The sequence below is a fragment of the Macaca fascicularis genome, chromosome 16, assembly GCF_037993035.2.
Source record: "Macaca fascicularis isolate 582-1 chromosome 16, T2T-MFA8v1.1".
Taxonomy (NCBI): domain Eukaryota; kingdom Metazoa; phylum Chordata; class Mammalia; order Primates; family Cercopithecidae; genus Macaca; species Macaca fascicularis.
In genome coordinates, this window is record NC_088390.1 from 75,406,319 (window position 1) to 75,428,198 (window position 21,880).

Here is a 21,880-nt window from a genome sequence, read left to right on the forward strand (position 1 = left end):
GAAGAAGGAAAGAAGGAAGAGAGATTATCAAGTTGTTGGTCTTCCAAACGAATAGGAAAATGCATGTTGCTTTCATGTGAAATTTACCAGGATGATACAAAGTCAAACCAGTTGACTTACCTTCTCCAATGTGCACTGAGAGAGGCTGTATTCTTCCAGGTTAAAGTTATGCTTCACTGATGGAAAAAAAAAAAAAAAAAGACTAGTATTAATAGTAGATGCTTACGATTTATTACCAAGAATTTTTTCAAAATCACAAATAATAAAAATGTAAATCATTAATATAAATAGATAAAGTTGAATAAGCAAACACTTGATATAAGGATGAAATAATGAAAGTCACACAGATTTAATGTAAATACATACTATATTAATATTGATGTTATCATTTTCTCATATTATGTTTCAGTAATATTTGTTTTGGTATTGCATGCATACGTATTTGGAAGATACATATGTTCTTTGAAGAACTAATCATTGGTCAAAATATTGTTACACATGAGGAAGATCCTATCCCATCCTCTTTAAGAGAACTCGAAACTCCCTTCATCCAGTTCATCTGTTGTATCACCTCTCTGCTGGACTTCCCCACCAAAAAGTCTGTGTGACAGTTGTCACCAGATTCACATATCCATGTGTGCATACTTCACCATTTATACACTAAGAATCTGCTAGGTGTGAGGCACTCGTAGATGCCAGAAATAGAACAGTCAAGAAAATAGACAAATACTCCTGCCTTGATGTCGTTTGCATTTTAGTGGGAGGAATTAGTGACATTAAATACACAAACACTTAAATATATGATAAAGTTAATGATAGTAGCTTTAAAGAAAAATAAAGCTGATTAAAATAAATAGGGAGCACTAGGCACTCTTTTTTGCCAGATAGTCAGAGAAGGCCACAGTAATCAGGTAACAATTGAACCAACGCCTGAAAATGGGAGGAAGAAGCCTGGATGTTTAGGAAGGAGAATTCCAGGAGGAAGGATAAGCAAGTACAAAGTCCTGAGGCAGGAGCTTACATGTCTGGCAGCATTTAGGAAGAACTAGAAAGTCATCTGTCTAGTGTGGAAGGAACAAAGCAGAGATATACATTATGACATACATTATGTCAAACATAATGAGCCAGGCATTGTTCTAGGTGCTTAAAATATTTACTCATTTAATCCTAACAACCTGGCCAAGTGGGCACTAACAGTATCCATCATTGTAGAGATGAACCATCTAGATATGCAGGGATTGAGTACCTCACCCAACGTCACCCAGCTAGTAAGCAGCAGCCTGGGCTGAGAACCCAGAAAGATGGGCTCTAGAGTTTGAGTTCTTCACCATTATGCTGTGCTGAGAAACTACACCACGATGGTCTGCTGTTGGGAATGATGGGGTCGAAAGCAGAGAAAATGATGACAGGAGAGAGAGTGTGGACAATTTCAATTAGCAAGAGGAGTTACACACCATCCAGGGGACGGTCGAAGTTATCATTCAAATAGGAAGGCCAAATACACGTGCACAGACACAAGGAGGTTGATGGATGGATGGAAACATTCTCTGTTGCTTCTATTTTATTAGTGAAATACAAAGCAAGGGCATCTACTGAGGGAGAAAAGTGGGAAGGAGGTGGATATGTAAGGAAAGAAAGGGAGTAAAGTAATAATTTGGGACACTTGGTGTGAATGGATTATATATATGTAGGCAAAGCAGGCCACACACAGGGGCTTTTAGGGTGGGATGCCATGGCTTCACAGTAAGAACAGTCAAGCATGTGTGTTTCCTGCAGCTGCAGTCCCTGCACTGGAGATTAACCTCTTTTCATAGAGTCAGATTAACCTAAATTGGGGTTAAATCACACCATTACCTACCATTAGGATTCTCAAAAATCATGCCCTACGGGCCTGTTTTAAAAAATTGTTACCCAATTAGCTTCCATTAAATTATTATTTTAGTGTGAGTTAATTCTTCAAAAGATTTATTTGAATATGGTCACTCTTACCTGCCTCTAATTTGTGAAAGGCCTGCGATAGAGGGTAAACGTCTGCCACTGGCAGCTTATAGGTTAACAAGGAGGAATACCTGAAAATAGGAAGATGTCGTATTCAATTCTGAGTTTCAAGGGGAGAAAATGAGCATCAGAATAAATATGGATATTACCAACAATTTTCTTCTTAAAATAAAAGTAATGCAAATTAATGTATGGCTTAAATATGAAATCACAGCATTGTTTTGAAATGATTTTTGGTATCTGGCTGTTGCAGACAGCTCTCCTGGTAATAATTCAGCATAATTATATATGTGCTCAGCTTATGCAAAACCTTTGCTTGTTGAAAATCTGGTATTCTGAACTATTCCCTCTGATTATTTCAAATTAGGTTGGCAATTAACCCAAAATAAGTGTTCATCTTTGTCATCAGAAAGCTAATTCATTGTTTTGTTTTTTTTAATGAATGAATTTTTTTCTTTATTTCTTACATTTCCAGCAATTTGCATTACATTTACAATGGAAAATATAAACATTTAAACAAAAGTAAATTCAGGACTATTTTGTAAAACCATAAATAGTGGCAAATCTTGGAGATGGAGGTTGATATTGGCAAAAGATCTGTAGGGAAGACATATTTACTTTGAAGGCTTTCTAGGCCCTAGGGCCATCCAGAAGTAAGGAAATCGATAGAGCTGGGGCTGCCAATCAAAAAACCTCAGAATCTCCTTGATTCCCCCTCCTCCCAGAAGTCTAACTTGTAAAGAACAACATGAGGTTGGGATAGTTGGAGTTAGCAGTACAGGAAGGACATAAAAGACTTTAACTAAATACTTCCCTGACCTCTAAGGAAGAGCCGTAATTGATGTGGGGCATCTTGCTTCTGTGTGCTACTTCTGGCTGTAAACCCTCATGCCCTATTCCCAAACAGGGGTTTGGTGCTCCCAGGTGGCACTAAGGTTGACCAGACGTCCAGGATTGGCCCTTTTCAGACCAGCCCCTGCTCTTTCTGTCTTATCATTTTTGATCTTCCCACCTATATCAAAACCACTTCTCTGATTTGTGACACCAAACATCTGGGAATGGGACGAAATTACATGTTCTGATATCTATCTTAGAAAATTTAATTACATTTACACTGGGCTAAAATAAAATAGTAGCTTTTATGTCCTATTTTTTGATGTGCTTATCTCTCCACAGCAATTTCAAATTCAGTTTCTGCTCCACCTTCTTGCCCTCCCCCAAACAACATACAGACGTACACAAACACACACACACAGATATGTGGGAATGCACACACACATACACATACCCCTTTCCAGTCTCCATTTTAAGGTATGAAAATTCCATTAAAGAGAGACTCTTTGATGATCTCAATTGCCATTTGTTTCCTATGGGGAAAATTCACCCTAAATATTTACATCTTTTACATTTTAAATATTTATATATGTTAAGCATTTATAAGGAGGTCCAGGAAGGACACCATTGTGGTCCTGTGTGGGTTTCAGTCATGAGAAGTTCCTTTCCCCAAGTCTTTCCAAGTCCCCCTCTGGAGCTGGGGATCAGCCTGGGATGGCCAAGGAGGGTGTGCCTGGGCTGCCCCGGGGGGACACAGCTTCCTGAGTAGGTCTCAATCTCTTATAATCTGGAATACTGAACAAATCAGTTTCTGCGGTCCCTAACTTTTATTGTGAAGTAAAATCACTATGAATTTCTCACACAGCTAAAAGGAAACCACTGAGTGGATAAAGCCTCTGTATTTCTTCATAATCAAAAGCCCCTCTCACCTTTCCTGCCCTGCTGCCTGTGGGAAAAGCTTCAGAATCTCAGTGTGGACCACAGTCACTTGAGAAGGTTCCTTCACTTTCAGCTCTAGAATGTAATCCTTGCCAAGTTTGTTTTTCAGGTGTTGGATGGAGCCAATGCATCTATGGGCAAGAAAGAGAATATGTTGGAAAAAAAAATTGCCCTTAATTTTTTAATGTTATTCTTAAATTTCAAATGTAGAAGAAAAGGTGTCACCAAGGAAGCCAAACGGAAGGGCTCCAGCCACACAGGGATTTTGCCCTTTCCATGGGAAATCTCATTTTGGGCATCAAATGCAGGCTCTGGAAAGACACCCACCTAAGCCTTCCAGACACCATGATGGCCACACGGTCACACAAGGCCTCTGCCTCAGCCAGATTATGGGTGGTCAGGAGGACACCCCTCTCTGTGTTTTTAACGACTGCCTGGATTGCCTGCCTGAAGTGAGCAAAAAAATTAACAGTATTTAAAATAACTAAGTGCAGAACAAAAACAACATAAAATACAATATATGAATCACATTCAGATCCTAAATTCAAAAAAAAATAGTGCAATGTAAGCACTGACTAGGTTTTTGATAACATAAAGAAAAATTATTAAATATTTTTAGATGTGCTAATCATATTGTAGTTGAGTTAAAAACTCTTTTTTTAAGAGTTAACAAAACTCCTTATCTTCTGAAGATAGTAACTGAAATATTTATAAATTAAAGAATATGCTGCTTTGTATTTCCTTCAAAATAATTGGAAGGTGGAGAAAGGAAGTAGGTGAAGATACAGATGAAAGGAGATCGGTTCTATTGATATCTGCTGAAACTTCTCCTTGGGAATAATGGATTCATAAGCGATTCTCTATGTTTGTATAAAATTACCATAACAAAGTTTTTGTTAAAGTTGGAAAAGTATTGGACAGTGACAAATATGAAACTAGATTGAAGATTTTGTTATTCCAAAGGGTAAATCCTAGATGGGAAAGTAAGGAAAAGAATAAACCCAAGAAAAACTGGAGGAACAAATTTGACAGGTCACATTAAAAAGGAAAAAAAAAATCGGAAAATTCTATCAGGAAGTTAATAGTCTCCAAGGAAACAAAGTAGAAGGAAAAAAAGAGGAAACAGTTATAGACATCTCAATAATTAAAAGGCAAAATATTTTTCTATTTTAACAGTCCACATTAAAAACCTAAAACCCCAAGAAAATGTGAGGTTTTTTAAACCTGAATACCCCGTGAACATCATGCAGATTAGATCACCTATTGGTTAAATATTTGTTTTCCTGATAATATAAATTATGTCCACTGAATCAGGAACCAGTGGGTTTGAGGACTGATTTTCCAAGATCAGTTAAAATATGCAACATTCCCTAATGTGCATCTCGCAGCTCTGGGGTATAATGATGCTCACCACATTTGCTGCTGCCCTGTGGGGTCTATGCCCGTAGATGGTTCATCCAGGAGCAAGACAGGTGAGTTTCCCAGGAGGCTCAGCACAAAGCACAACTGCAATGCAGAAAAACACCCCTGTTTGCTGCCACATCACACCAGCTCTCCATAGAGCATCACACACCACACATACCTTTCTCATAGTTCCTGTTGTTAATTTCTGCACAGGAACATTCAGCTGCTCATGCAGTTTGAAAGCACTCACTAATCTGATAGAAAACAGAATGAGGACATCTGGTCAAGAGAAGGTTTTTGGAAAATCCAAGCACACAGAACAGTAACGGCATTGGAGGGAAGTTTAGCAATATTATTTTCAAAATCCTAACAATTTTAAAAAAGAGATTGATTTTGGAACATGAAAGATTTTTTTTTTCTTCATAAACAGTTTTAGGAAAAAACTAGAATTCTGAATGAGAAACTGAAAATGGATGATTATTTCATGTCCAGGTTTTTTAAATTAGAAAACTGAAATGGATGATGACTTATGGTGATTCATTCACTTATTCCTTGTCAATTATTTTATACAATCATTTTTTAAAGATCTCTCATTCCTGCATTCAGGGATGCAGGAAGTCAGGTCTTGTCCCTCATCCCTGCTATGCCACTGACACTCTGGAAGGGTGGAGATTCATATTCACTCTCCGTTCTTTATTAGTGAATTCATCATCATTGCAACAGTCTTCCTGCATTCTGACACAAAGGAATCGCAGGTCCCGTCTGTACCTTGTGATGGCGAGTCTCGCATCCACTTTCCTGAGCCCCTTGACAGCAGCATACACCTCCAGGTGCTCCCTCGCCGTCAGCATGGGCCACAGCACGTTCTCCTGAGGGCAGTACCCCAGGTGGCCCAAAACTGAACTGCAGCCTTTCAGTTCCACCTAAAAAAATAAAAGAGGTTTAGAAAGGCATGCAGCCTTTTTTCCAATAGTGCAATTACTCCAGAAACTGACATATATAAACGCCTACATTGTTTAACCATCAAATAAATACTATAGAAATTACTTCATATATTTATTACAGAAAATGTTTTAAAGTACTAATATAAAAGTATAGTTTTACATGCAAAGGAGAAAAGAGACCTAATAAGCTCAGGTAGTTCCTGAGAAACCGATGAGGAGAAGGTAATTGGTTTCTGGTAATATTCCAAGTCCTGTTATAAACACTTGGTGCCCAGTAAAAATTTCAAGAGGGGTATAGTCTTACAAAGATGGACTCTGTATGTATCATGGAATTTCTGTTTGGGAAATGGAAACCATTTCCTCACTACCTCTCCAGCAGTTGGCTTTGTGATCCCAGATATCATTCTAATGGATGAACTTTTTCCAGCACCATTGGGTCCCAGCAATCCCAAAATTTCACCTGAAAGAAAGAATCAGACTATCAATACTGGAAGTGAAATACTGAACAACATAAACCTTTTGCTCCAGTGAAATCTTCTAAGATCTCTGCACCCTTCAGTTAGTACCATTTTGAGATTGATAACATATATGTAATCCATGTCACCAAAGCATGTTCTTTATTTTCTGTAATTATGCCAAATGTTACGGCAAACCTTGTGAATTTGATGTCAATACATCTGTCCTTTCCCCCCGCCCCCAGATTACTTGTTTCAGTTGGAAATGTGCCCAATTGTTTTCCATAATAGATGGCTGATGCACTGAGTGCGTGTATGAATGATTGTCAAACTTGAGAAGTTAGGGATATTTTCTTCATCCCAAATTCAACCACCTGTGTCCAAGTTACCATCATCTTTCATCCCAACTGATATAAAAGCCTCTGAACTTGTCCCCCCACAACCAAACTGACAAACAAACAATAGCCAATCTGTAATCTTTTCAAAATATAAATTAAATGTGACACAAGTCCACTAAAAATTCTCCAATGGTATTCCGCTAACTTGTACAAAACACAAACTCATTGCTGTTTTCAAAAGCTGTACCTAATCGGGCACTGCTCAGCTCTATAGCTTTATCCCTTCCATTTATGGATGCATCCAGTGGCCTCTTGGCTGAAGACCTTTCCAAGTGTGCCTGAGTCCCTGCCCTCACTGTTTCCTCTACCTGGATTCTCTTTGTCTAGTTCCTTCATAATTGTATTTCCAGAGTTTAAAACGCTCCCTGGCACACTAAAAATATATATATATTGAATAAATGAATGAATGCTTCAGCAAGTAAAACTGTGCCTATGACATAGATGTTCAATAGGTAGTTCTAAAAATAATGGTGAATTGTAAAAGGGATTATTACAGACCTTCTTGAACACAGAAAGAGATATTTCTTGCTGCTATTTTCTTCTTCCTCTTTGAAAAGCAACTTTTCTTCTGGCCTGCATATTCTTTGTGTAGACAGCTGGCAATTATAACAGGTTTCTAGAAGAGATGACAGCATGATTTTCCTCTTAAATTTCAGAGACTTTAGTTCTCTGCTGGAACCATTCATGCCTTATGTCATAAACCAAACCATATTTTGAGTTGAGAGTAATTCATGCTGCTAAATGTAATACCCTTTCATTAATGTAGAAAATATTTCTTGCTTCTAAATAGACTGAATTTCATGGAAGCAGCTCATTGTCTTGCCAGAAGAGGGATGGCTAACCTCATGGAACCATGTCAAATAGTCAGATAGAGTAACCCTTAAAATCTTAATCTCTATTTAGCATTCTTCGACAAATCTAACTTAAATTCTTTAACTCATGAGGTCTTGTTTGATCTTGCAATTACAGCCCTAATTATGAAAGCCCACTTTTCTCAAAAGAAAAATAAAACCATTAGGTTTTGTGTTCTTTTTAGCTTCTAGGACACTCCAAATAAGTGAAGTGCCTTGATTATGCAGGCACTTCTTTGGAGTGTCCTGGACGCATAATACAGAAATGCACCAAACTCCAAACTTTCAAAATGAAACCCAGCGTATCAAATCCTGTTCTTGACAGTTCTTGAATATCTCCACTAACATCCATTTTGCCCCTTGCTTTTTTACCTCGTCTAAGATTGAAGTGGTCAGAGCAGTTGCTGTTCTTATTCTTTCTGCTTGAACATCTTCATCTTCATCTATGGGTTCTTCTGGATTTGGTTTAGCATCTCTACTTTGGGGGGAAATTCTACAGAGAAAATGAAATGTTTTACATGTGGTATTCTAACTGTTAAAAGATGTGCCAAAAATCAGCATTCCTGTGATTTTACTACTGTCCTTTTCTCTAACATGCAGGTGATGATGTGATGATGACTGTCAACATCGCTTCTGCTTTTGCCAAGAACTCCTGTCCCACTAGCCAGAATCCCTTTCTTGGTGATGTTGCCATTCTTCCAGTAAGAATCTTTGACCCTTTCAAATCTATCAGCAGGTATTGCTCCTTTCTATTTAAAATCCATGTCACTTTCATTTTCTCTACTCAGTCTGAGCCCATCTTCATCACACCAGATTTTTTTTCAACATCATTTACTGCTCACCCTTTCTATGCCCTCCATTTTTAAAACACTCAACTATGTTGCTAAATCAATTCCTTCCCATCTTTTCTCTTCAAGGATGCACAATTATCTCGGAGGAGAGAATGGCATGTTTGGGTGCTTACTAAATTTTGGATGGAGTGAAGGTTTCTTACAGCTGCTTACAGCCAGAACTCTGCCTGGGAGTTCTATCTCTTGGCAGTAAGGCAGCAATCCACCTTCCCTCATGACAATCAACATGTGCTTCCCTTGTAGATGTAAATCTGTATTAACAAGATGATAGCACAGACACCATCTAAGAATGTTAAAATATGATATTAAGTATAAAGTTAAATTTCATCCCAACCTGAAAACAGGATCTTTTCGCATTCTTTTCTTTCCATATTTTAGTTCCATACATCTTAGAACAAAAATGAATAGCAAAGTCTGAAAGTAAGGCTACGAGCAAAGAAATACAGTTATATTTAGGCATAGGTTCACAAATATTATTTAAACATTTGAATTAAGTTGGTGGTATTTTGTCTTTGGGTAAATAGTTATGAATCATTCTCATAAGTTGGCGGAGAAATGTAGCTATACATTCACAATCCAGGTTAGTGAAACCTGTCTCCTTTCTTCTTGCCACCCACATTCAGTTTGTAAGTAAATTCTATCTGCTCTATCTTCAAAATTATCTATAACCCAATTATTTCTCACCCCTACTCATGGTACTCCTACTCAGGCCTAGGTCATTATAATGTCTCACCTGGATGGTTGCAACCCCTTCCTACCTGGGCTATCTCTGCCCCTCTTGCTCTAAACATCTGTTCTGAACACAGTATCCAGAGCTACTTTTTTAATACATAAGTCTGAATTTACCACTGTGCTTAAAACCCTCCAATGACTCCTCCTCCATCACTCAGAGTAGAGTCAAAGCCTTTAGAGTAATCTAGATTACCCTGTGCAACCCTTTCTCCTGGCCTCTCACTTTATCCCATGAATTCTGTGGCCATCTTTCTTATCACTCTTTTCCTTGGCCATTCAGTCAAAACCACACTGGCCTGGCTGACCCTGGATTGAGCCAGGGTCACTCTTACTACCTCCTACTGAAGTGCTCTTCTCGAAGCCTTTCCTGACCACCCATCTGATACCACACATATAATCCATTTAGTTTATTATCCGTCTCCTTCCACCAGAATATAAGCTCCATGAGGGCAGGGACTTCTGCCTTTATTTTCTCCTGTGCCTAGAAAAGTACTGACACATGGAATTCAAAGATAGTAGTTTCCTGCAGCCTAAATACACCAAAATAATCATTTTCCCTTTCACTTGTATTATTCAATTTTTGCCTTTTTATCTATTATTCAAAGAAAGTAAGTTATATTGCATCTCTATCTTTTATAAGCTCTCTCAAATTTAGAGGAGGGACAGTAAACAGGATAAGTAAACAAAAAATTAATTTAATATTAAATTTTGGACATATATAGCCAATCCAAGCATGTAAAAAGTAACTCTAAGGGTTAGAAACATGTCTGAAGGTAATTGCTTTATCAAGATCATATAAAAACATTTTTAAAGTGGAATATTTTGGACAAGATCAAATTGTTATAATGAATGACAGTCATCCAAAAGAATGTGTGCTGAGGTGGAAAGGTCTTACTATGAAGCAGACTAGAAAATCAGTGGCACTCAATTTGAAATTTGCCTCTGGAGATTCTCTGTAGTGCTGCTGGTCTCTCTGAAAAGACAAAACAAAACACACACACACACACACACACACACAAATGATAATTCATCTGCTTTATGATTTGCATTTAAATAATATAAAATTCACATATTGACTATTTTCCTTATCAAGCTCAATTTCTCTGTGTGCACTAGTGACAAAGTAATTCCCCACAGAGAAGGAGAACCTCCTACTCGACTCTTGCTGTCTCTCAATAAGCAAGTAGCCTATGTCTGTTGCTGTCTTCCAATTATTTTTTTAATTTGGTTTTAACATTTGCAGAAAGTCTACTGAAAGTATAGCAGAGAGAGGTGTTGGCACTGGTAAAATTTCTGGAGGTTGACAATATTTTTCTTAAGCGCCCAGACAAGCCTTTTCAGAGCCCCTTCTTATCCCAATGGTGACTATTTGCCCATAATGATAATTAGTTCCAGCATGTTATTCTTTCTTCATCAATCAATTCATTCAGAAAGTTACTCATTCCTCCTAAATAATACATGACAGACCTAGATGAATGTATTTCACCTTGCAGGTCTACTTAGGAGGAAAATGCTTTAAGCAAAGGGATTCGTTTCTAATCAAGAACTTCAGGCATTGCTCAGCCAATGGAGATGTATTTTTGCAAATGGAAGGCTTTTCCAGTTTGCCAAGGACATCCCCGATTACGGAAGCCCTCTTTACTTTCCTTAAAGCCATTTCATCCAGGGTGGTACAGAGCTCCAAAAAGTGTGTTCTCCACTGAACTATCTTGTCCTGGCCTCATCGTATACTTTTCTCCACTTGAACCACATTCAGTTTCTTTAATGCCTCCTGGCTTTTCCTGATTTGGTGCCTTTGCTTTCTTCTGCAGAACATGCTTACCTCCTGTCCCATTAACTAATTCTTATTCATCCTTTAGCCATGTATTTAAATATAATGTCCCCAGAAGAATTGTCTGACTTGCTAGAACACACCAGCTGTGCTTTGTGTGTCCTCCCTTGGCCCTTTGCCCTTGTGCTTTGTAACCTTTAGGTTCCTTGTATTGACTTGAGTAAGTTCGGTCTGTCTTTGCCTCCACTAAGCTTTGGGAAAGTCAGGACTGTGCTATCTTGCTCATCAGGTGTCCCCAATTACTAGCACAGTGACTAACAGAGAATAGTATTTGATACATATTTTTGAATGATTGAATGGAATCGCATATGAGTTTATCCTCAGTGGCTAACAAATACCTGTCAAACCAAGCACATTTTTCCCCCAATCTGGCATTACCCATATTTGAATGGCATTTGACAATGCCTATATTTGGCAAAGTGAATAGGGCAAAAGTTTAAATGTTTTATTGAGATTTAATTTTGCATGTGATAAAATTCACTCATTCTGAGAGTAGAACTCAAGGATGTTTAGTAAGCTTACAGAGTTGTGCAAGCATCACCACAATTCCCCTTTTGAACATTTTCATCATCTCCCCAAAATCTCTTATGCCCATTTGCTGTTACTTCCCAGTTCCACTACTGTCTGTCTCTGTTGATCTGGGAAAAGCACTTTAATAAGCTACATATTCAAAATTAATGACACAGTTGGTAACATTTCTTACCATTTCCAAAAAAGTTTTAAATCCAAGCAAGGTATATGAAGGAACCAATACCATGGTGGTAATCAATATACTTAGGTCAAAATTACTGATTAAAGCGGTAACAAACATGATGATGGAGGCCTACAAGGGAAGTTCAAATATATTGTATCAGACATATTCAACCCATTGATATTTTGTAAAACATTTAAGATACAGGTGTTCTCATGATGTATATCATAACGTTCCTATACGCAGATATACTCATTTGGCAATGATAGTTTCTACTTTTAGAGAGAGTAGGGAAGAAGCCTTTGTTAACAAGAATACATATGATCCCCAGTAGAAAATTCTTAATAAAGACTGGCGACTAAGGTGACGGCTAAAATGACCAAATAGACTTCTTGCCAGTGTATTATTAAATTTAATAATAGTTTTTTTAATAGCTAAGGTAACAATATTGCTAATGAATAAAAACCTGTATATGTTGAAAGTTACATGGCTATCATAAAAAAATGAACAATCCATACTGTCTCTCAACCAGACTACTGTGGAGCTTTCTCATTGTCCTTCCTGCTCCATTTCTTCCCCATACCAAACAAAGGACTTTTCTGAGAGTGTGTATTTTTATTGTGATGGATTTATTTTATTTTATAAATTTTTATTGGCAAATGGGAAGGAATAAGGATAATTGTTTATTTTTTTTGTTTTAGGAATCAATTGATCAGCCAAGTATGTATTGAGCATTACCCTTTGCCAGATCTTATTAATGTACCGATTATAATAAAAACAGAATCATAATTGCTAAATTCACTAAATATTACATAAATGCCAGGTTTTAATAATTTAGCAGGAATTATTTAATCCTCACAACTCCATAATGTAGATACTTTTATTATCTCTCCCCTTACAAATGAGAAATCTCGGGTTTACTCTAAGTCCTTTAGTTCACTTAGCTGATTTCTCTTATTCTACCAGACCTCCACATTTCTACAATCTTTTCTCTCTTCTCATCCACTGGAACAAGAGAGGAGTCTAAACTTTGACAGTGTGAGAGGTTACTCCAGGACTCAATGTGCTAAGATGTGCTACTATACCTCCACCACAGAGCATAATAGGCTGAAAAGGTACTTCCTTATCAGACAGGGGTCTGGGGTGCCCATGAAGCACCACAACCCTGGAGGTACAGAAGTCCACTGGACTCTAGAAACAAATTAACTGCTGACTGTGGCTTCACTCAACGATGGAGAGACATCACCTGCACTGTCCTTCCAAATGGATCCCAGATCACCAAAGGACAACTGCACTGAATATCAACATACTATACCTTCTGACATACGATCCTGTGAGGAGTAAACAAATTACCTTAGTCCTAGGACTAGCTTGGTTTAAGTTGATACTAGCTGTACGATGAAAGACAAATTCTCACAACATATATTTTCAATACATATTTAGAAATAAATTATAAGTTATCTGTATGCAAATGCAAATTTTAGTGCAAACTGCTTGAGGTCTTTGTGAAGAGGTATAATTTTGAAACTTTTTAGCCTACTGAAATCAAGATGTGTTAATCAGCACAAGTTTTGAATCAGTATTTCCAACCATGCTACTGTCTCATATTTTTTAGCATAAGGAATGACATAAGGTCTGAGACTCAAGTTTATTCCTGAACCTGTCACTATTCTTCATGTTTTTCTGAGCAAGTTACTTAATTCTTTCCTCTATTGAAGTAGGAAATTAAGAAAATAACAGAATAATAGTATAAGTAGTAATAGTAAAAATTATAGTAATAGTAAGAAAAATAACAATGACTCATAGAATGAATTGCTGTATTAACCAAGGCTGAAAAGAATTTAAGTGGCCTCCCTCCCAGAAGCTAAAGTTAAGAGAGAATACTATCTGTCCCAAGAAACACTAACCATATCTCTTTCCCACAAATTTGTAAGTTCTGTAAGTCCCTGTTGTTCTTGCTGTGCAGCTGCAAGGTCACGAGATAAATAAGTGAAAGTTGAGTTGCAACTCATATTTTTCCTAAGAAGTAAGTCATGGCATAAATGACTAACAGCGTTTGTTCTCGCTTCTGCAAACCTGCTTCCTACTTCACGTATTTCCCACCCCAAAATGCTTAAAAGTTGCTCACTTTCTTTGTTCGGGGCTCAGACTTTCAGGACGCATGTCCGCTGAGCCGATACGCACCTAAAACAAAAGCTCTCCTGCATCCCGATCAGTCTCTCTGTTTCCTTAACTTCCTGCAACACTATAAAATTAGGTAAATCATACTAGACAATTTCAGATTTCTTTCAAGTCTGACATTCCACCATTCTAGAAATATGTAGATTCCTTCCAGTGACAGAAAAAGGAAATAAATAAATAAATACACTGAAATAGATAAGCATAAGAAGGGCAAAGGAAAAATAATCGGAAATTACAAATACACAAATACATATTTTACTATTACACTGTGGTGTAATTTTGTTTTTACATTTTGGACAGTCTTTATTTTACAAAACATACCTTGCCTCTGGAATATTGTCTTGCCTTATCCGAATCCATAACAACTTAAGCATAAATGGCAGCAAAGGATAAAAGGCATGCAATCATACGTATATGTGTTTTGATTTTAAAAATACAGTGTTTTTCAGTGTCATTTTCTGCTGTGATCTTTTATTTGTGACAATTTTTTTCAAATCACAGTGAGAACACCTTAATCACCACCTTAGTCCACAAGCCTAAGAAGCAGTTCTGCATTATCATCTTACTTTAGAAACAACAAAGTTAAATTTCTTCTTTTGTTCATCTATTCACTTGCTGCCATATATACAAGGCAAATTCATAATATGATAACGCAGATTCTGCCTTCTGCTGTGTTGTGAAGGAAAATTGCTCTCACTGGCCTCTCACTCCTTACTCCACAATGGGAAAATGGTTTCTGCTTTCTAAGTCTAGAGATGAAACTTATTGTTTTGGAAGATTCTGGCATATTAAGTTCTAGAAGGTCTGTCACAGTCTATGGAATTGATGCGCAGGTTTGAACTCCTGGAACTTGGCTGAGAAAATCTTGTCTATGATGTTTTCCAACCCAAAGCATCACTACAGAGCCTGCAGCCGTGAGGAAATCAAATCAGATCAGCTTCTCCACTAAAAGCTAAAAGGCAAGGGCTGAGGTATGTTTCTACCACTGATGTTGAATGCTCCCTTGTCTGAAAAATTTCCAGCTCTATACAAACTCGGATAAGTTGTGAGTATACGGTAACCAGGGGCAACTATTTCATGAGGCACAAAGCAAAAAAATGTGTCCATCTAGATGTGCATTTGTTCCAGTTTGTAATGATTTCTGTGTAATAAGGGTCAACACAAAGAGTGGCAAAAGCCACAGAAGGAACCATGATTCTAGTACGCTGTTTACCTAGGACTGAAGCACAAGCTGCTGAAAGAGTGTCTATGAGGGGCACTCACTAGGGCACCGGCAGCATCACTCAGGCTGGCAGGAGCAGACCCAAGTGCAACCATGTTGGACAATAACCCTGACATTTCTTGGCTATCACCTCCAAGGTAGACTTCATTCAGAGCTAAAACTACTGGCAAACACAAAGAATGAATGTGAATTCTTTGTTCATCTTTGCCAGACAGATGCAAGAGTGCTAGCTGAAAAGAAACCAACTGAGTGTCAGTAAGACTCTCTTCTACAGACATCTGATCTAGCACCTGGGATAACCCTGGACTTGGCAGTAAGTCTGTTGGCTGAACAAAAAATAGTCTCCATGGAAAGGATAAATGGAAAGACCTTTGGTGCACCAAATCCTCATGGCTGCCTGAAAGCCTGAGTAGGGTAACCCTAATGTTCTTTCTGTAGCTTCTGTACTTCCACTGGATTGTGCTGATGGTGGTGAAAGATATAGTTATAGACACTACTTGCTGAATACAAAGAAATACAACCCAGAGAAGTCAAACCCAAGTGCTGTCCACTGAGAAGGAACAATAGCTACCTGCTGGCCAAAAGAGTCCCAGACTCATTTCTTGTAGAAGTCAGCGGGTGATATAGGTTGGTGCAAAAGCAATTGCAGTTTTGACATTACTTTAAATAGCAAAAAAAACACAATTGCTTTTGCACCGATCTAATATTAAATATATCATTTCTTACAGATGATCTTTGGTTGGGTTCTTCTAATGGGTTCAAGATTCCCATTCCAAGAGTTGAGAGCTGTTTTCCAGACAGACATTCAATCACCAGTTGAGGATATCAGTTAGTGGAGGCCTGAAGTGTAGGACCCAAGGCACTCTGGTGTCTTTAGAGTTTCAGCAAACATTTCCAGCAACGTTTTCCGTGATCTTGGACAAGCTCTTTACTTTTATACTAATAAGTAACCTGGCATAAGTATAAAACATCTTTGGTATCTGAAACTATCAGCAGCTAAGGTTAAAAGAGGCCTTCTTGAAGACCGTAGAGATGGGTTGTACTGTCAACTGTCAGGAAGCCAATTTTCTAGTGTTGGCAGGAAGCTCTGTATTCTGAAGGAGACATAAACTCAACAGGATGTTTTAGACGTCAGGTCTTCTGTAAGATTCTCCATAACTTCTGTTCAATGGGTAGCACCTGATTTCTTTAGAAATATTATTGATTCAGTAACAGTGTTGCACTTCCCTCTCTTTTCTATGGTACAATTTTAAAGTATTATTAATTTTCCCTACTGCTTAAGGCAGACATCTGTATTTAAGATTACATCGGAAGCTTAAAAAATAACTCTATTTTTCTATTTGTATGTATGTATATGTACTTACAAAAAAGAAGTAAAATGACCAAAGGGCACTGTTTTTTCTCCTTTTGCGAAAAATAAATGATATCATGTATATCAAGAAGACAAGAGAAGCTGCATAACCGGGAGTAACTATAACCTGAGGATAATACAAATAATAACACAGTCAAAAAATAAAATATTACTGAGGAAAAAATTAGATTACAAATTCTAAAACACATTTTATCATACATTTTATCATACAAATATCTAAAACACATTTATATCATACATAAAACTTTCCATGTTTTATGTTTTGGTTTATTAGAAAATATGAATTAAAACATCTTAAATACATAAAATAACAATGTTAAAATTTATTCTTAATTACTTTATGAAATTTGGTTTATGTACTGTGTTACTTACCAAAGCAAACACAATTTGACTTGTAATAAGAAGGTACTGCATGTTTTCTATGTAGAAAATTAAATACATTGCAAGGAGAATTAAAATGAAGAAGCTGACGTCCACTAGTGCCTGCCCACACCAGTAAGCAGAAGTGTAGAGGCCCGAAATCCATAGCTGGGACTTAGCATTTTTCTGATTAAAAAAGAAAAAGAAAGAAATGTATATAGATTCAATTAAAATGCAAATCTAAAATAAACACAAACACATTGGAAGAAATTTTAAGATAAATAAAATCTAATCTTCTAATATTAAAAAAAAATTATGCATATACTGCTTAGTAACCTGAGGCTTATAGAGCCAGTTCCATGGTTTACAAGTTGTCTATTTAAAAAAAAAAAGAAAGTACAGTGTGATAGGTTTGACTCGCAACACTACTTTATCTCCTGCATAATGAATAGAAAAGTAACCTCATAATGTTCAAGGCATTAAACTCTATAAAAAGAAGTATTGGCCAGCATGGTGGCTCAAGCCTGTAATACCAGCACTTTGGGAGGCTGAGGTGGGTGGATCACAAGGTCAGGAGATTGAGGCCATTCTGGCTAACATGGTGAAAGCCCATTTCTACAAAAAATACAAAAATTAGTTGGGCGTGGTGGTGCAAGCCTGTAATCCTGTCTACTCAGGAGGCTGAGGCAGGAGAGCTGCTTGAACCCAGGAGGCTGAGGTTGCAGTGAACCGAGATTGTGCCACTGTACTCCAGCCTGGGCAATAGAGTGAGACTCCATCTCAAAAAAAGATGTATTATTTTGTGACCTGGAGGACATAATACATTTACCTTTGCCTAAATATCTTGGAGAGTTTCTAGGTCAGGATGGTGAACACTGATATATGTAACTGTTTTGTCTGAATAATGGGCATAATTGAATACAAATATAACATAAAATTGCAATTTCCAGAGTGGAAAAGGAATTCAAGTCTTAAATTTGGCCTTCAATTTCAACATCAATGATTTCCTTCTTGTGGTTGGGAAATAATGTGGCCAAAAGATTTATAATATTTCCCTTTGAAGGTTTAGACTAATTGGAGTCTCTGAAAAATCATTGTACTTTTCAGGTGACATTGGAATAAAAAAGCATTTTGAGTTTTTATAAGTAAATTATCTGACTTGCTAAGAATAAGGTTTAGCTACAATATCTAAATTAAACATACATTCAAACGTTTTTCTCAGAAAACATTCTGAACACATAGCATTCAAAATACAGATATTGAAATTCCTGAAATTTCTTCTTCTCCCCGCTTTTTCTTACCTTGTAATCACTGATGCTGCCCATGGTGATGTAAGGAGAAATGCTACATAGAACCAAAAACAAGAAAAAGGAACCATCCGGCAGCCCAGTCCAGAGTCCTATGTGGCTCTGAAAATATAAAGCGTAGCTTAAACTAGTGAATATTTGTTAAATGAAACAAATAATTATAGCCACAAAAATGCACTTTTTTGAAATGTTGAAAAATCAAAGTAAACGTGTAGCTCATCACCATCGATGCACAGAGGTGGGAAGGAAAATGACTCTGATCTTCAACTCAAAGAACAAAGAGAAGTCAAAAAGTCATTTAGGACCTATTTCTGGGGATATTTCCAAAAGAATTGAAAGCAAGCTCTCGAAGAGACACCCACACATTCATATTCACACCAACAATACTCACAGGGGGAAGTAACCCAAAAGTCCAAATTAATGGACGAACAAAATGTGTATGTATATACAAACAATGGAATACTATTCAACCTTGACAAGGATCACCTGAGGTCAGGAGTCCGAACCAGCCTGACCAACATGGTGAAACCTATCTCTACTAAAAATACAAATTCGGCCAGGCGTGGTGCATGCCTGTAATCCCAGCTACTTGGGAGGCTGAGGCAGGAGAATCGCTTGAATCCGGGGGGCAGAGGTTGCAGTGAGCAGAGATCACCCCATTGCACTCCAGCCTGGGCAACAAGAGCAAAACTCCTTCTCAAAAAAAAAAAAAAAAAAAAAGGAAGGAAATCCTGTCACATGCTACAACGTAGACGAACTTGGAAAACATGCTAAGTGAAATCAACCAGTTACCAAAAGACAAATATTCCATTTATATAAGGTATGTAAACTAGTAATATTCATAGAAACCAAGTAGGATGGTGGTTTCTAGGGGATAGGGGGAGGGGGAAATGTTTAATTGGCATTGAGTTTCAATTCCGCAAGACGGAAAAGTTCTGGAGACGCATTTCACAACAGTGTGAGTAGACTTAATACTACTCAACTGTACACTTGCAAACAGCTGAAATGGTCAATTTTATATCATGCATTATTACCACAACACAAACATAATAATTCAGAAGTTAGGACCTTTGATGAACACATAATTCAGGCCTGAGCATCATGTCTTTCTGAGCAAACCCAGAGATGGAAACCTCAGTAGCTGGGTGGATGTGTTCTGAAGCACAGAACTAAGAAGAAAACTTGTTGCTGCTTGTCTTAACTTCAGGGAAAGGAACTTTAAATCACTGCCCCCAAATCATCATCCACTTGAGGCTAGGCCAAGTGGACACTCAAGCAGCATTTAGGACCACCTCATGGATATAATTAAAGGATAGCCGCATAAGCCTGTCTCAGAATAATTCTGTAATTCTTTAACTTTATTTAAGGTTTTGAGGGCTATGTCTGCAAATCCATTTTTCATCATAGGAATGAGGGAGGAAAGGTGTGTGCCATGGGGAAGTGGGAGTGGGGAACAGGTTCCTAATAGAGTGGCTATGGACTTCAATCCATTTCCATCCTGTGCAAACACAATGGCATTAGGAAGCTAATAATTCAGAAGTTAGGACTTCTGATGAACACATAATTCAGGCCTGAGCAGCACGTCTTTCTGAGCAAACCCAGAGATGGAAATCTCAGTAGCTGGGTGGATGTATTCTTTGGAAGGATAGCAGCATGAGCCTGTCTCAAAATAATTCTGCAATGAGACAGGCTTATGCTGCTATCCTTCCAAAGAGGAAGGGTAATCACTGTCTCTTTCTGCTACTCCTCTGGTTCCACGTTCTAGAGAATTCCCTTCAGACACCCCTTCCCTCAAGTCACCCTGTGCAGCAGACCCGTTTACGTGATCAGTTGTTCATATTCAACTCACGGAGGTATATGTCTGTCACGAACATCTCAAGTACTGTATATTTCATCCCCATTGTCCCCATGGCTTGCAGAAAATCTGCGCTTGCATATTCTCCCAGCACCACTGATTCACTGATTCAGTGAAGCCAAAACTGAACTTCACACTTTTGTCACACAATGGACTTCGCTTTGGATGGCTTCATTTCTAATCCTGCTTCTTGATGTTTTAAACTTCTGGTGTGAAACAGTTAGAGCCAGCTTTGAGAGACCCCTGTTGGTATCAGGCAGGGTCTAACCAGAAAACCGTGACTACATTAAGTACTTAGAGTGCAATTCCTTAATGACATGGTTAGGTGGGTGATGAGCATCCCACAAGGACGGTGAAGTGAGAAGCAAGCCATTGTTGCTCCTGGGCTGCAGGAACAACAGAAGGAGATGATGTGACTGGAGCCCAGCGTAGGGGGTCCTCTGCTTTTCTGTCTCCCACCGCTGCTTTCTGGTGTCTAAACTGTCTGAAGCCAGACTACAGCCAACTGACACAGAATCCAATGCAGCCTGTCCCTCGCAACATAGAGCAACTATGAGTAGGTGAAGAAATAAATCAACAGATAGCCTCAGAACTGGCAGATTCCCCTTCATATTAGTCTGTCTACTACACATTTAGTCAATGGAGGGTCCACTAACTAATTATAATAGATTTATAAGTAACCAGGGTTACAAGTGCTCCTGATTTCCAAGTCAGTGTTTTCTTGCTTCTGTTTCTCTCTCTCATACACTTCCACAATCAAGTATGTACAACTTTTCAAAACATTCCCTAGAAGACTGACAAAATATTGAAAAGTATTCCCTCATGATAATTATCTGATAACTTGGCAAGAAAAAGAAATCCTGTTTTGTTTGCTACAACTCATTTAAAATATTAGGACAAAATAATAATTTTCAGGCTTAACAATCACTTGTAGATATTTAAAAGCTAAAGAGAGAAAACATAGGCTATTTGTCCAATTCTTAATTGTTTAGACTCAGTAAATCCAATACTTACAAGAGGAAATGGACTTGACTCAATTCGAATATGTTGTGTGTGATTAAGCATTCGAAGTAGCCCATTGCTGATAATATTCATAAGAATCGGAAAACAGTGCAATCTCTTGGTATTACACACAACTGAAAATCTATAATCCTTAAAACAGAAACAAATAAATAATGTTAATACTAAATTCTTAAAGAACAAAGGCAAGGTTTATGTATAAAAGATCCTAACAGTGCCACATGCTTGCTGTGTGTCCATCTTCAAGTTAACGAAAATTTCTGAGCTTTACCTTCCTCATCTATGAAAAGGAGATACTAAATGGGTTGTTGCAGGGCTTAAATGACACTCTATTTATGTGCATTAAGCGCTAGCACGGAGTCAGCATACAATCAATATGAATTTTTATTAGTATTACTAATTTTAGATAATTTTGTCTTCAATTTGCTGATGGGGAAATTTCAGTTAGTGGAGTTTAAAAGTCTCCCTGACAAGGAGACGTTGTCAGTTTATGATGAAGAAGCAAAGGAAGATCGGCCATGCTGGCTCATACCTGTAATCTTAGCACTTTGGGAGGCCAAGGCGGGCAGATCACTTGAGGTCAAGAGTTCGAGACCAGCCTGGCCAACATAGCAAAACTCCATCTTTACTACAAA

The 21,880-nt window shown here is 37.8% G+C and overlaps 1 protein-coding gene across 3 annotated transcripts in view; it reads right to left on the reverse strand.

Annotated features, from left to right (window-relative positions):
- The window catches only part of ABCA6 (ATP binding cassette subfamily A member 6), a 62,496-nt gene that overhangs the window by 3,062 nt on the left and 37,554 nt on the right, over positions 1 to 21,880 (reverse strand). For 2 of the 3 annotated variants that reach the window (XM_005584798.5, XM_074020262.1), the window contains 17 exons: positions 21,240 to 21,377; positions 18,365 to 18,472; positions 17,076 to 17,249; positions 16,696 to 16,809; positions 11,941 to 12,060; positions 10,302 to 10,379; positions 9,009 to 9,100; positions 8,196 to 8,316; positions 7,471 to 7,588; positions 6,488 to 6,579; positions 5,944 to 6,098; positions 5,354 to 5,429; positions 5,183 to 5,277; positions 4,099 to 4,218; positions 3,762 to 3,902; positions 1,990 to 2,069; positions 121 to 176 (listed from right to left, as the gene is read on the reverse strand). In XM_005584798.5, the coding sequence (XP_005584855.3) occupies positions 121 to 176; positions 1,990 to 2,069; positions 3,762 to 3,902; positions 4,099 to 4,218; positions 5,183 to 5,277; positions 5,354 to 5,429; positions 5,944 to 6,098; positions 6,488 to 6,579; positions 7,471 to 7,588; positions 8,196 to 8,316; positions 9,009 to 9,100; positions 10,302 to 10,379; positions 11,941 to 12,060; positions 16,696 to 16,809; positions 17,076 to 17,249; positions 18,365 to 18,472; positions 21,240 to 21,377 (1,878 nt within the window). Of the gene's footprint in view, positions 1 to 120; positions 177 to 1,989; positions 2,070 to 3,761; positions 3,903 to 4,098; positions 4,219 to 5,182; positions 5,278 to 5,353; positions 5,430 to 5,943; positions 6,099 to 6,487; positions 6,580 to 7,470; positions 7,589 to 8,195; positions 8,317 to 9,008; positions 9,101 to 10,301; positions 10,380 to 11,940; positions 12,061 to 14,348; positions 16,518 to 16,695; positions 16,810 to 17,075; positions 17,250 to 18,364; positions 18,473 to 21,239; positions 21,378 to 21,880 lie in introns of those variants that run through there. The other variant, XM_074020261.1, reaches the window with a different exon arrangement.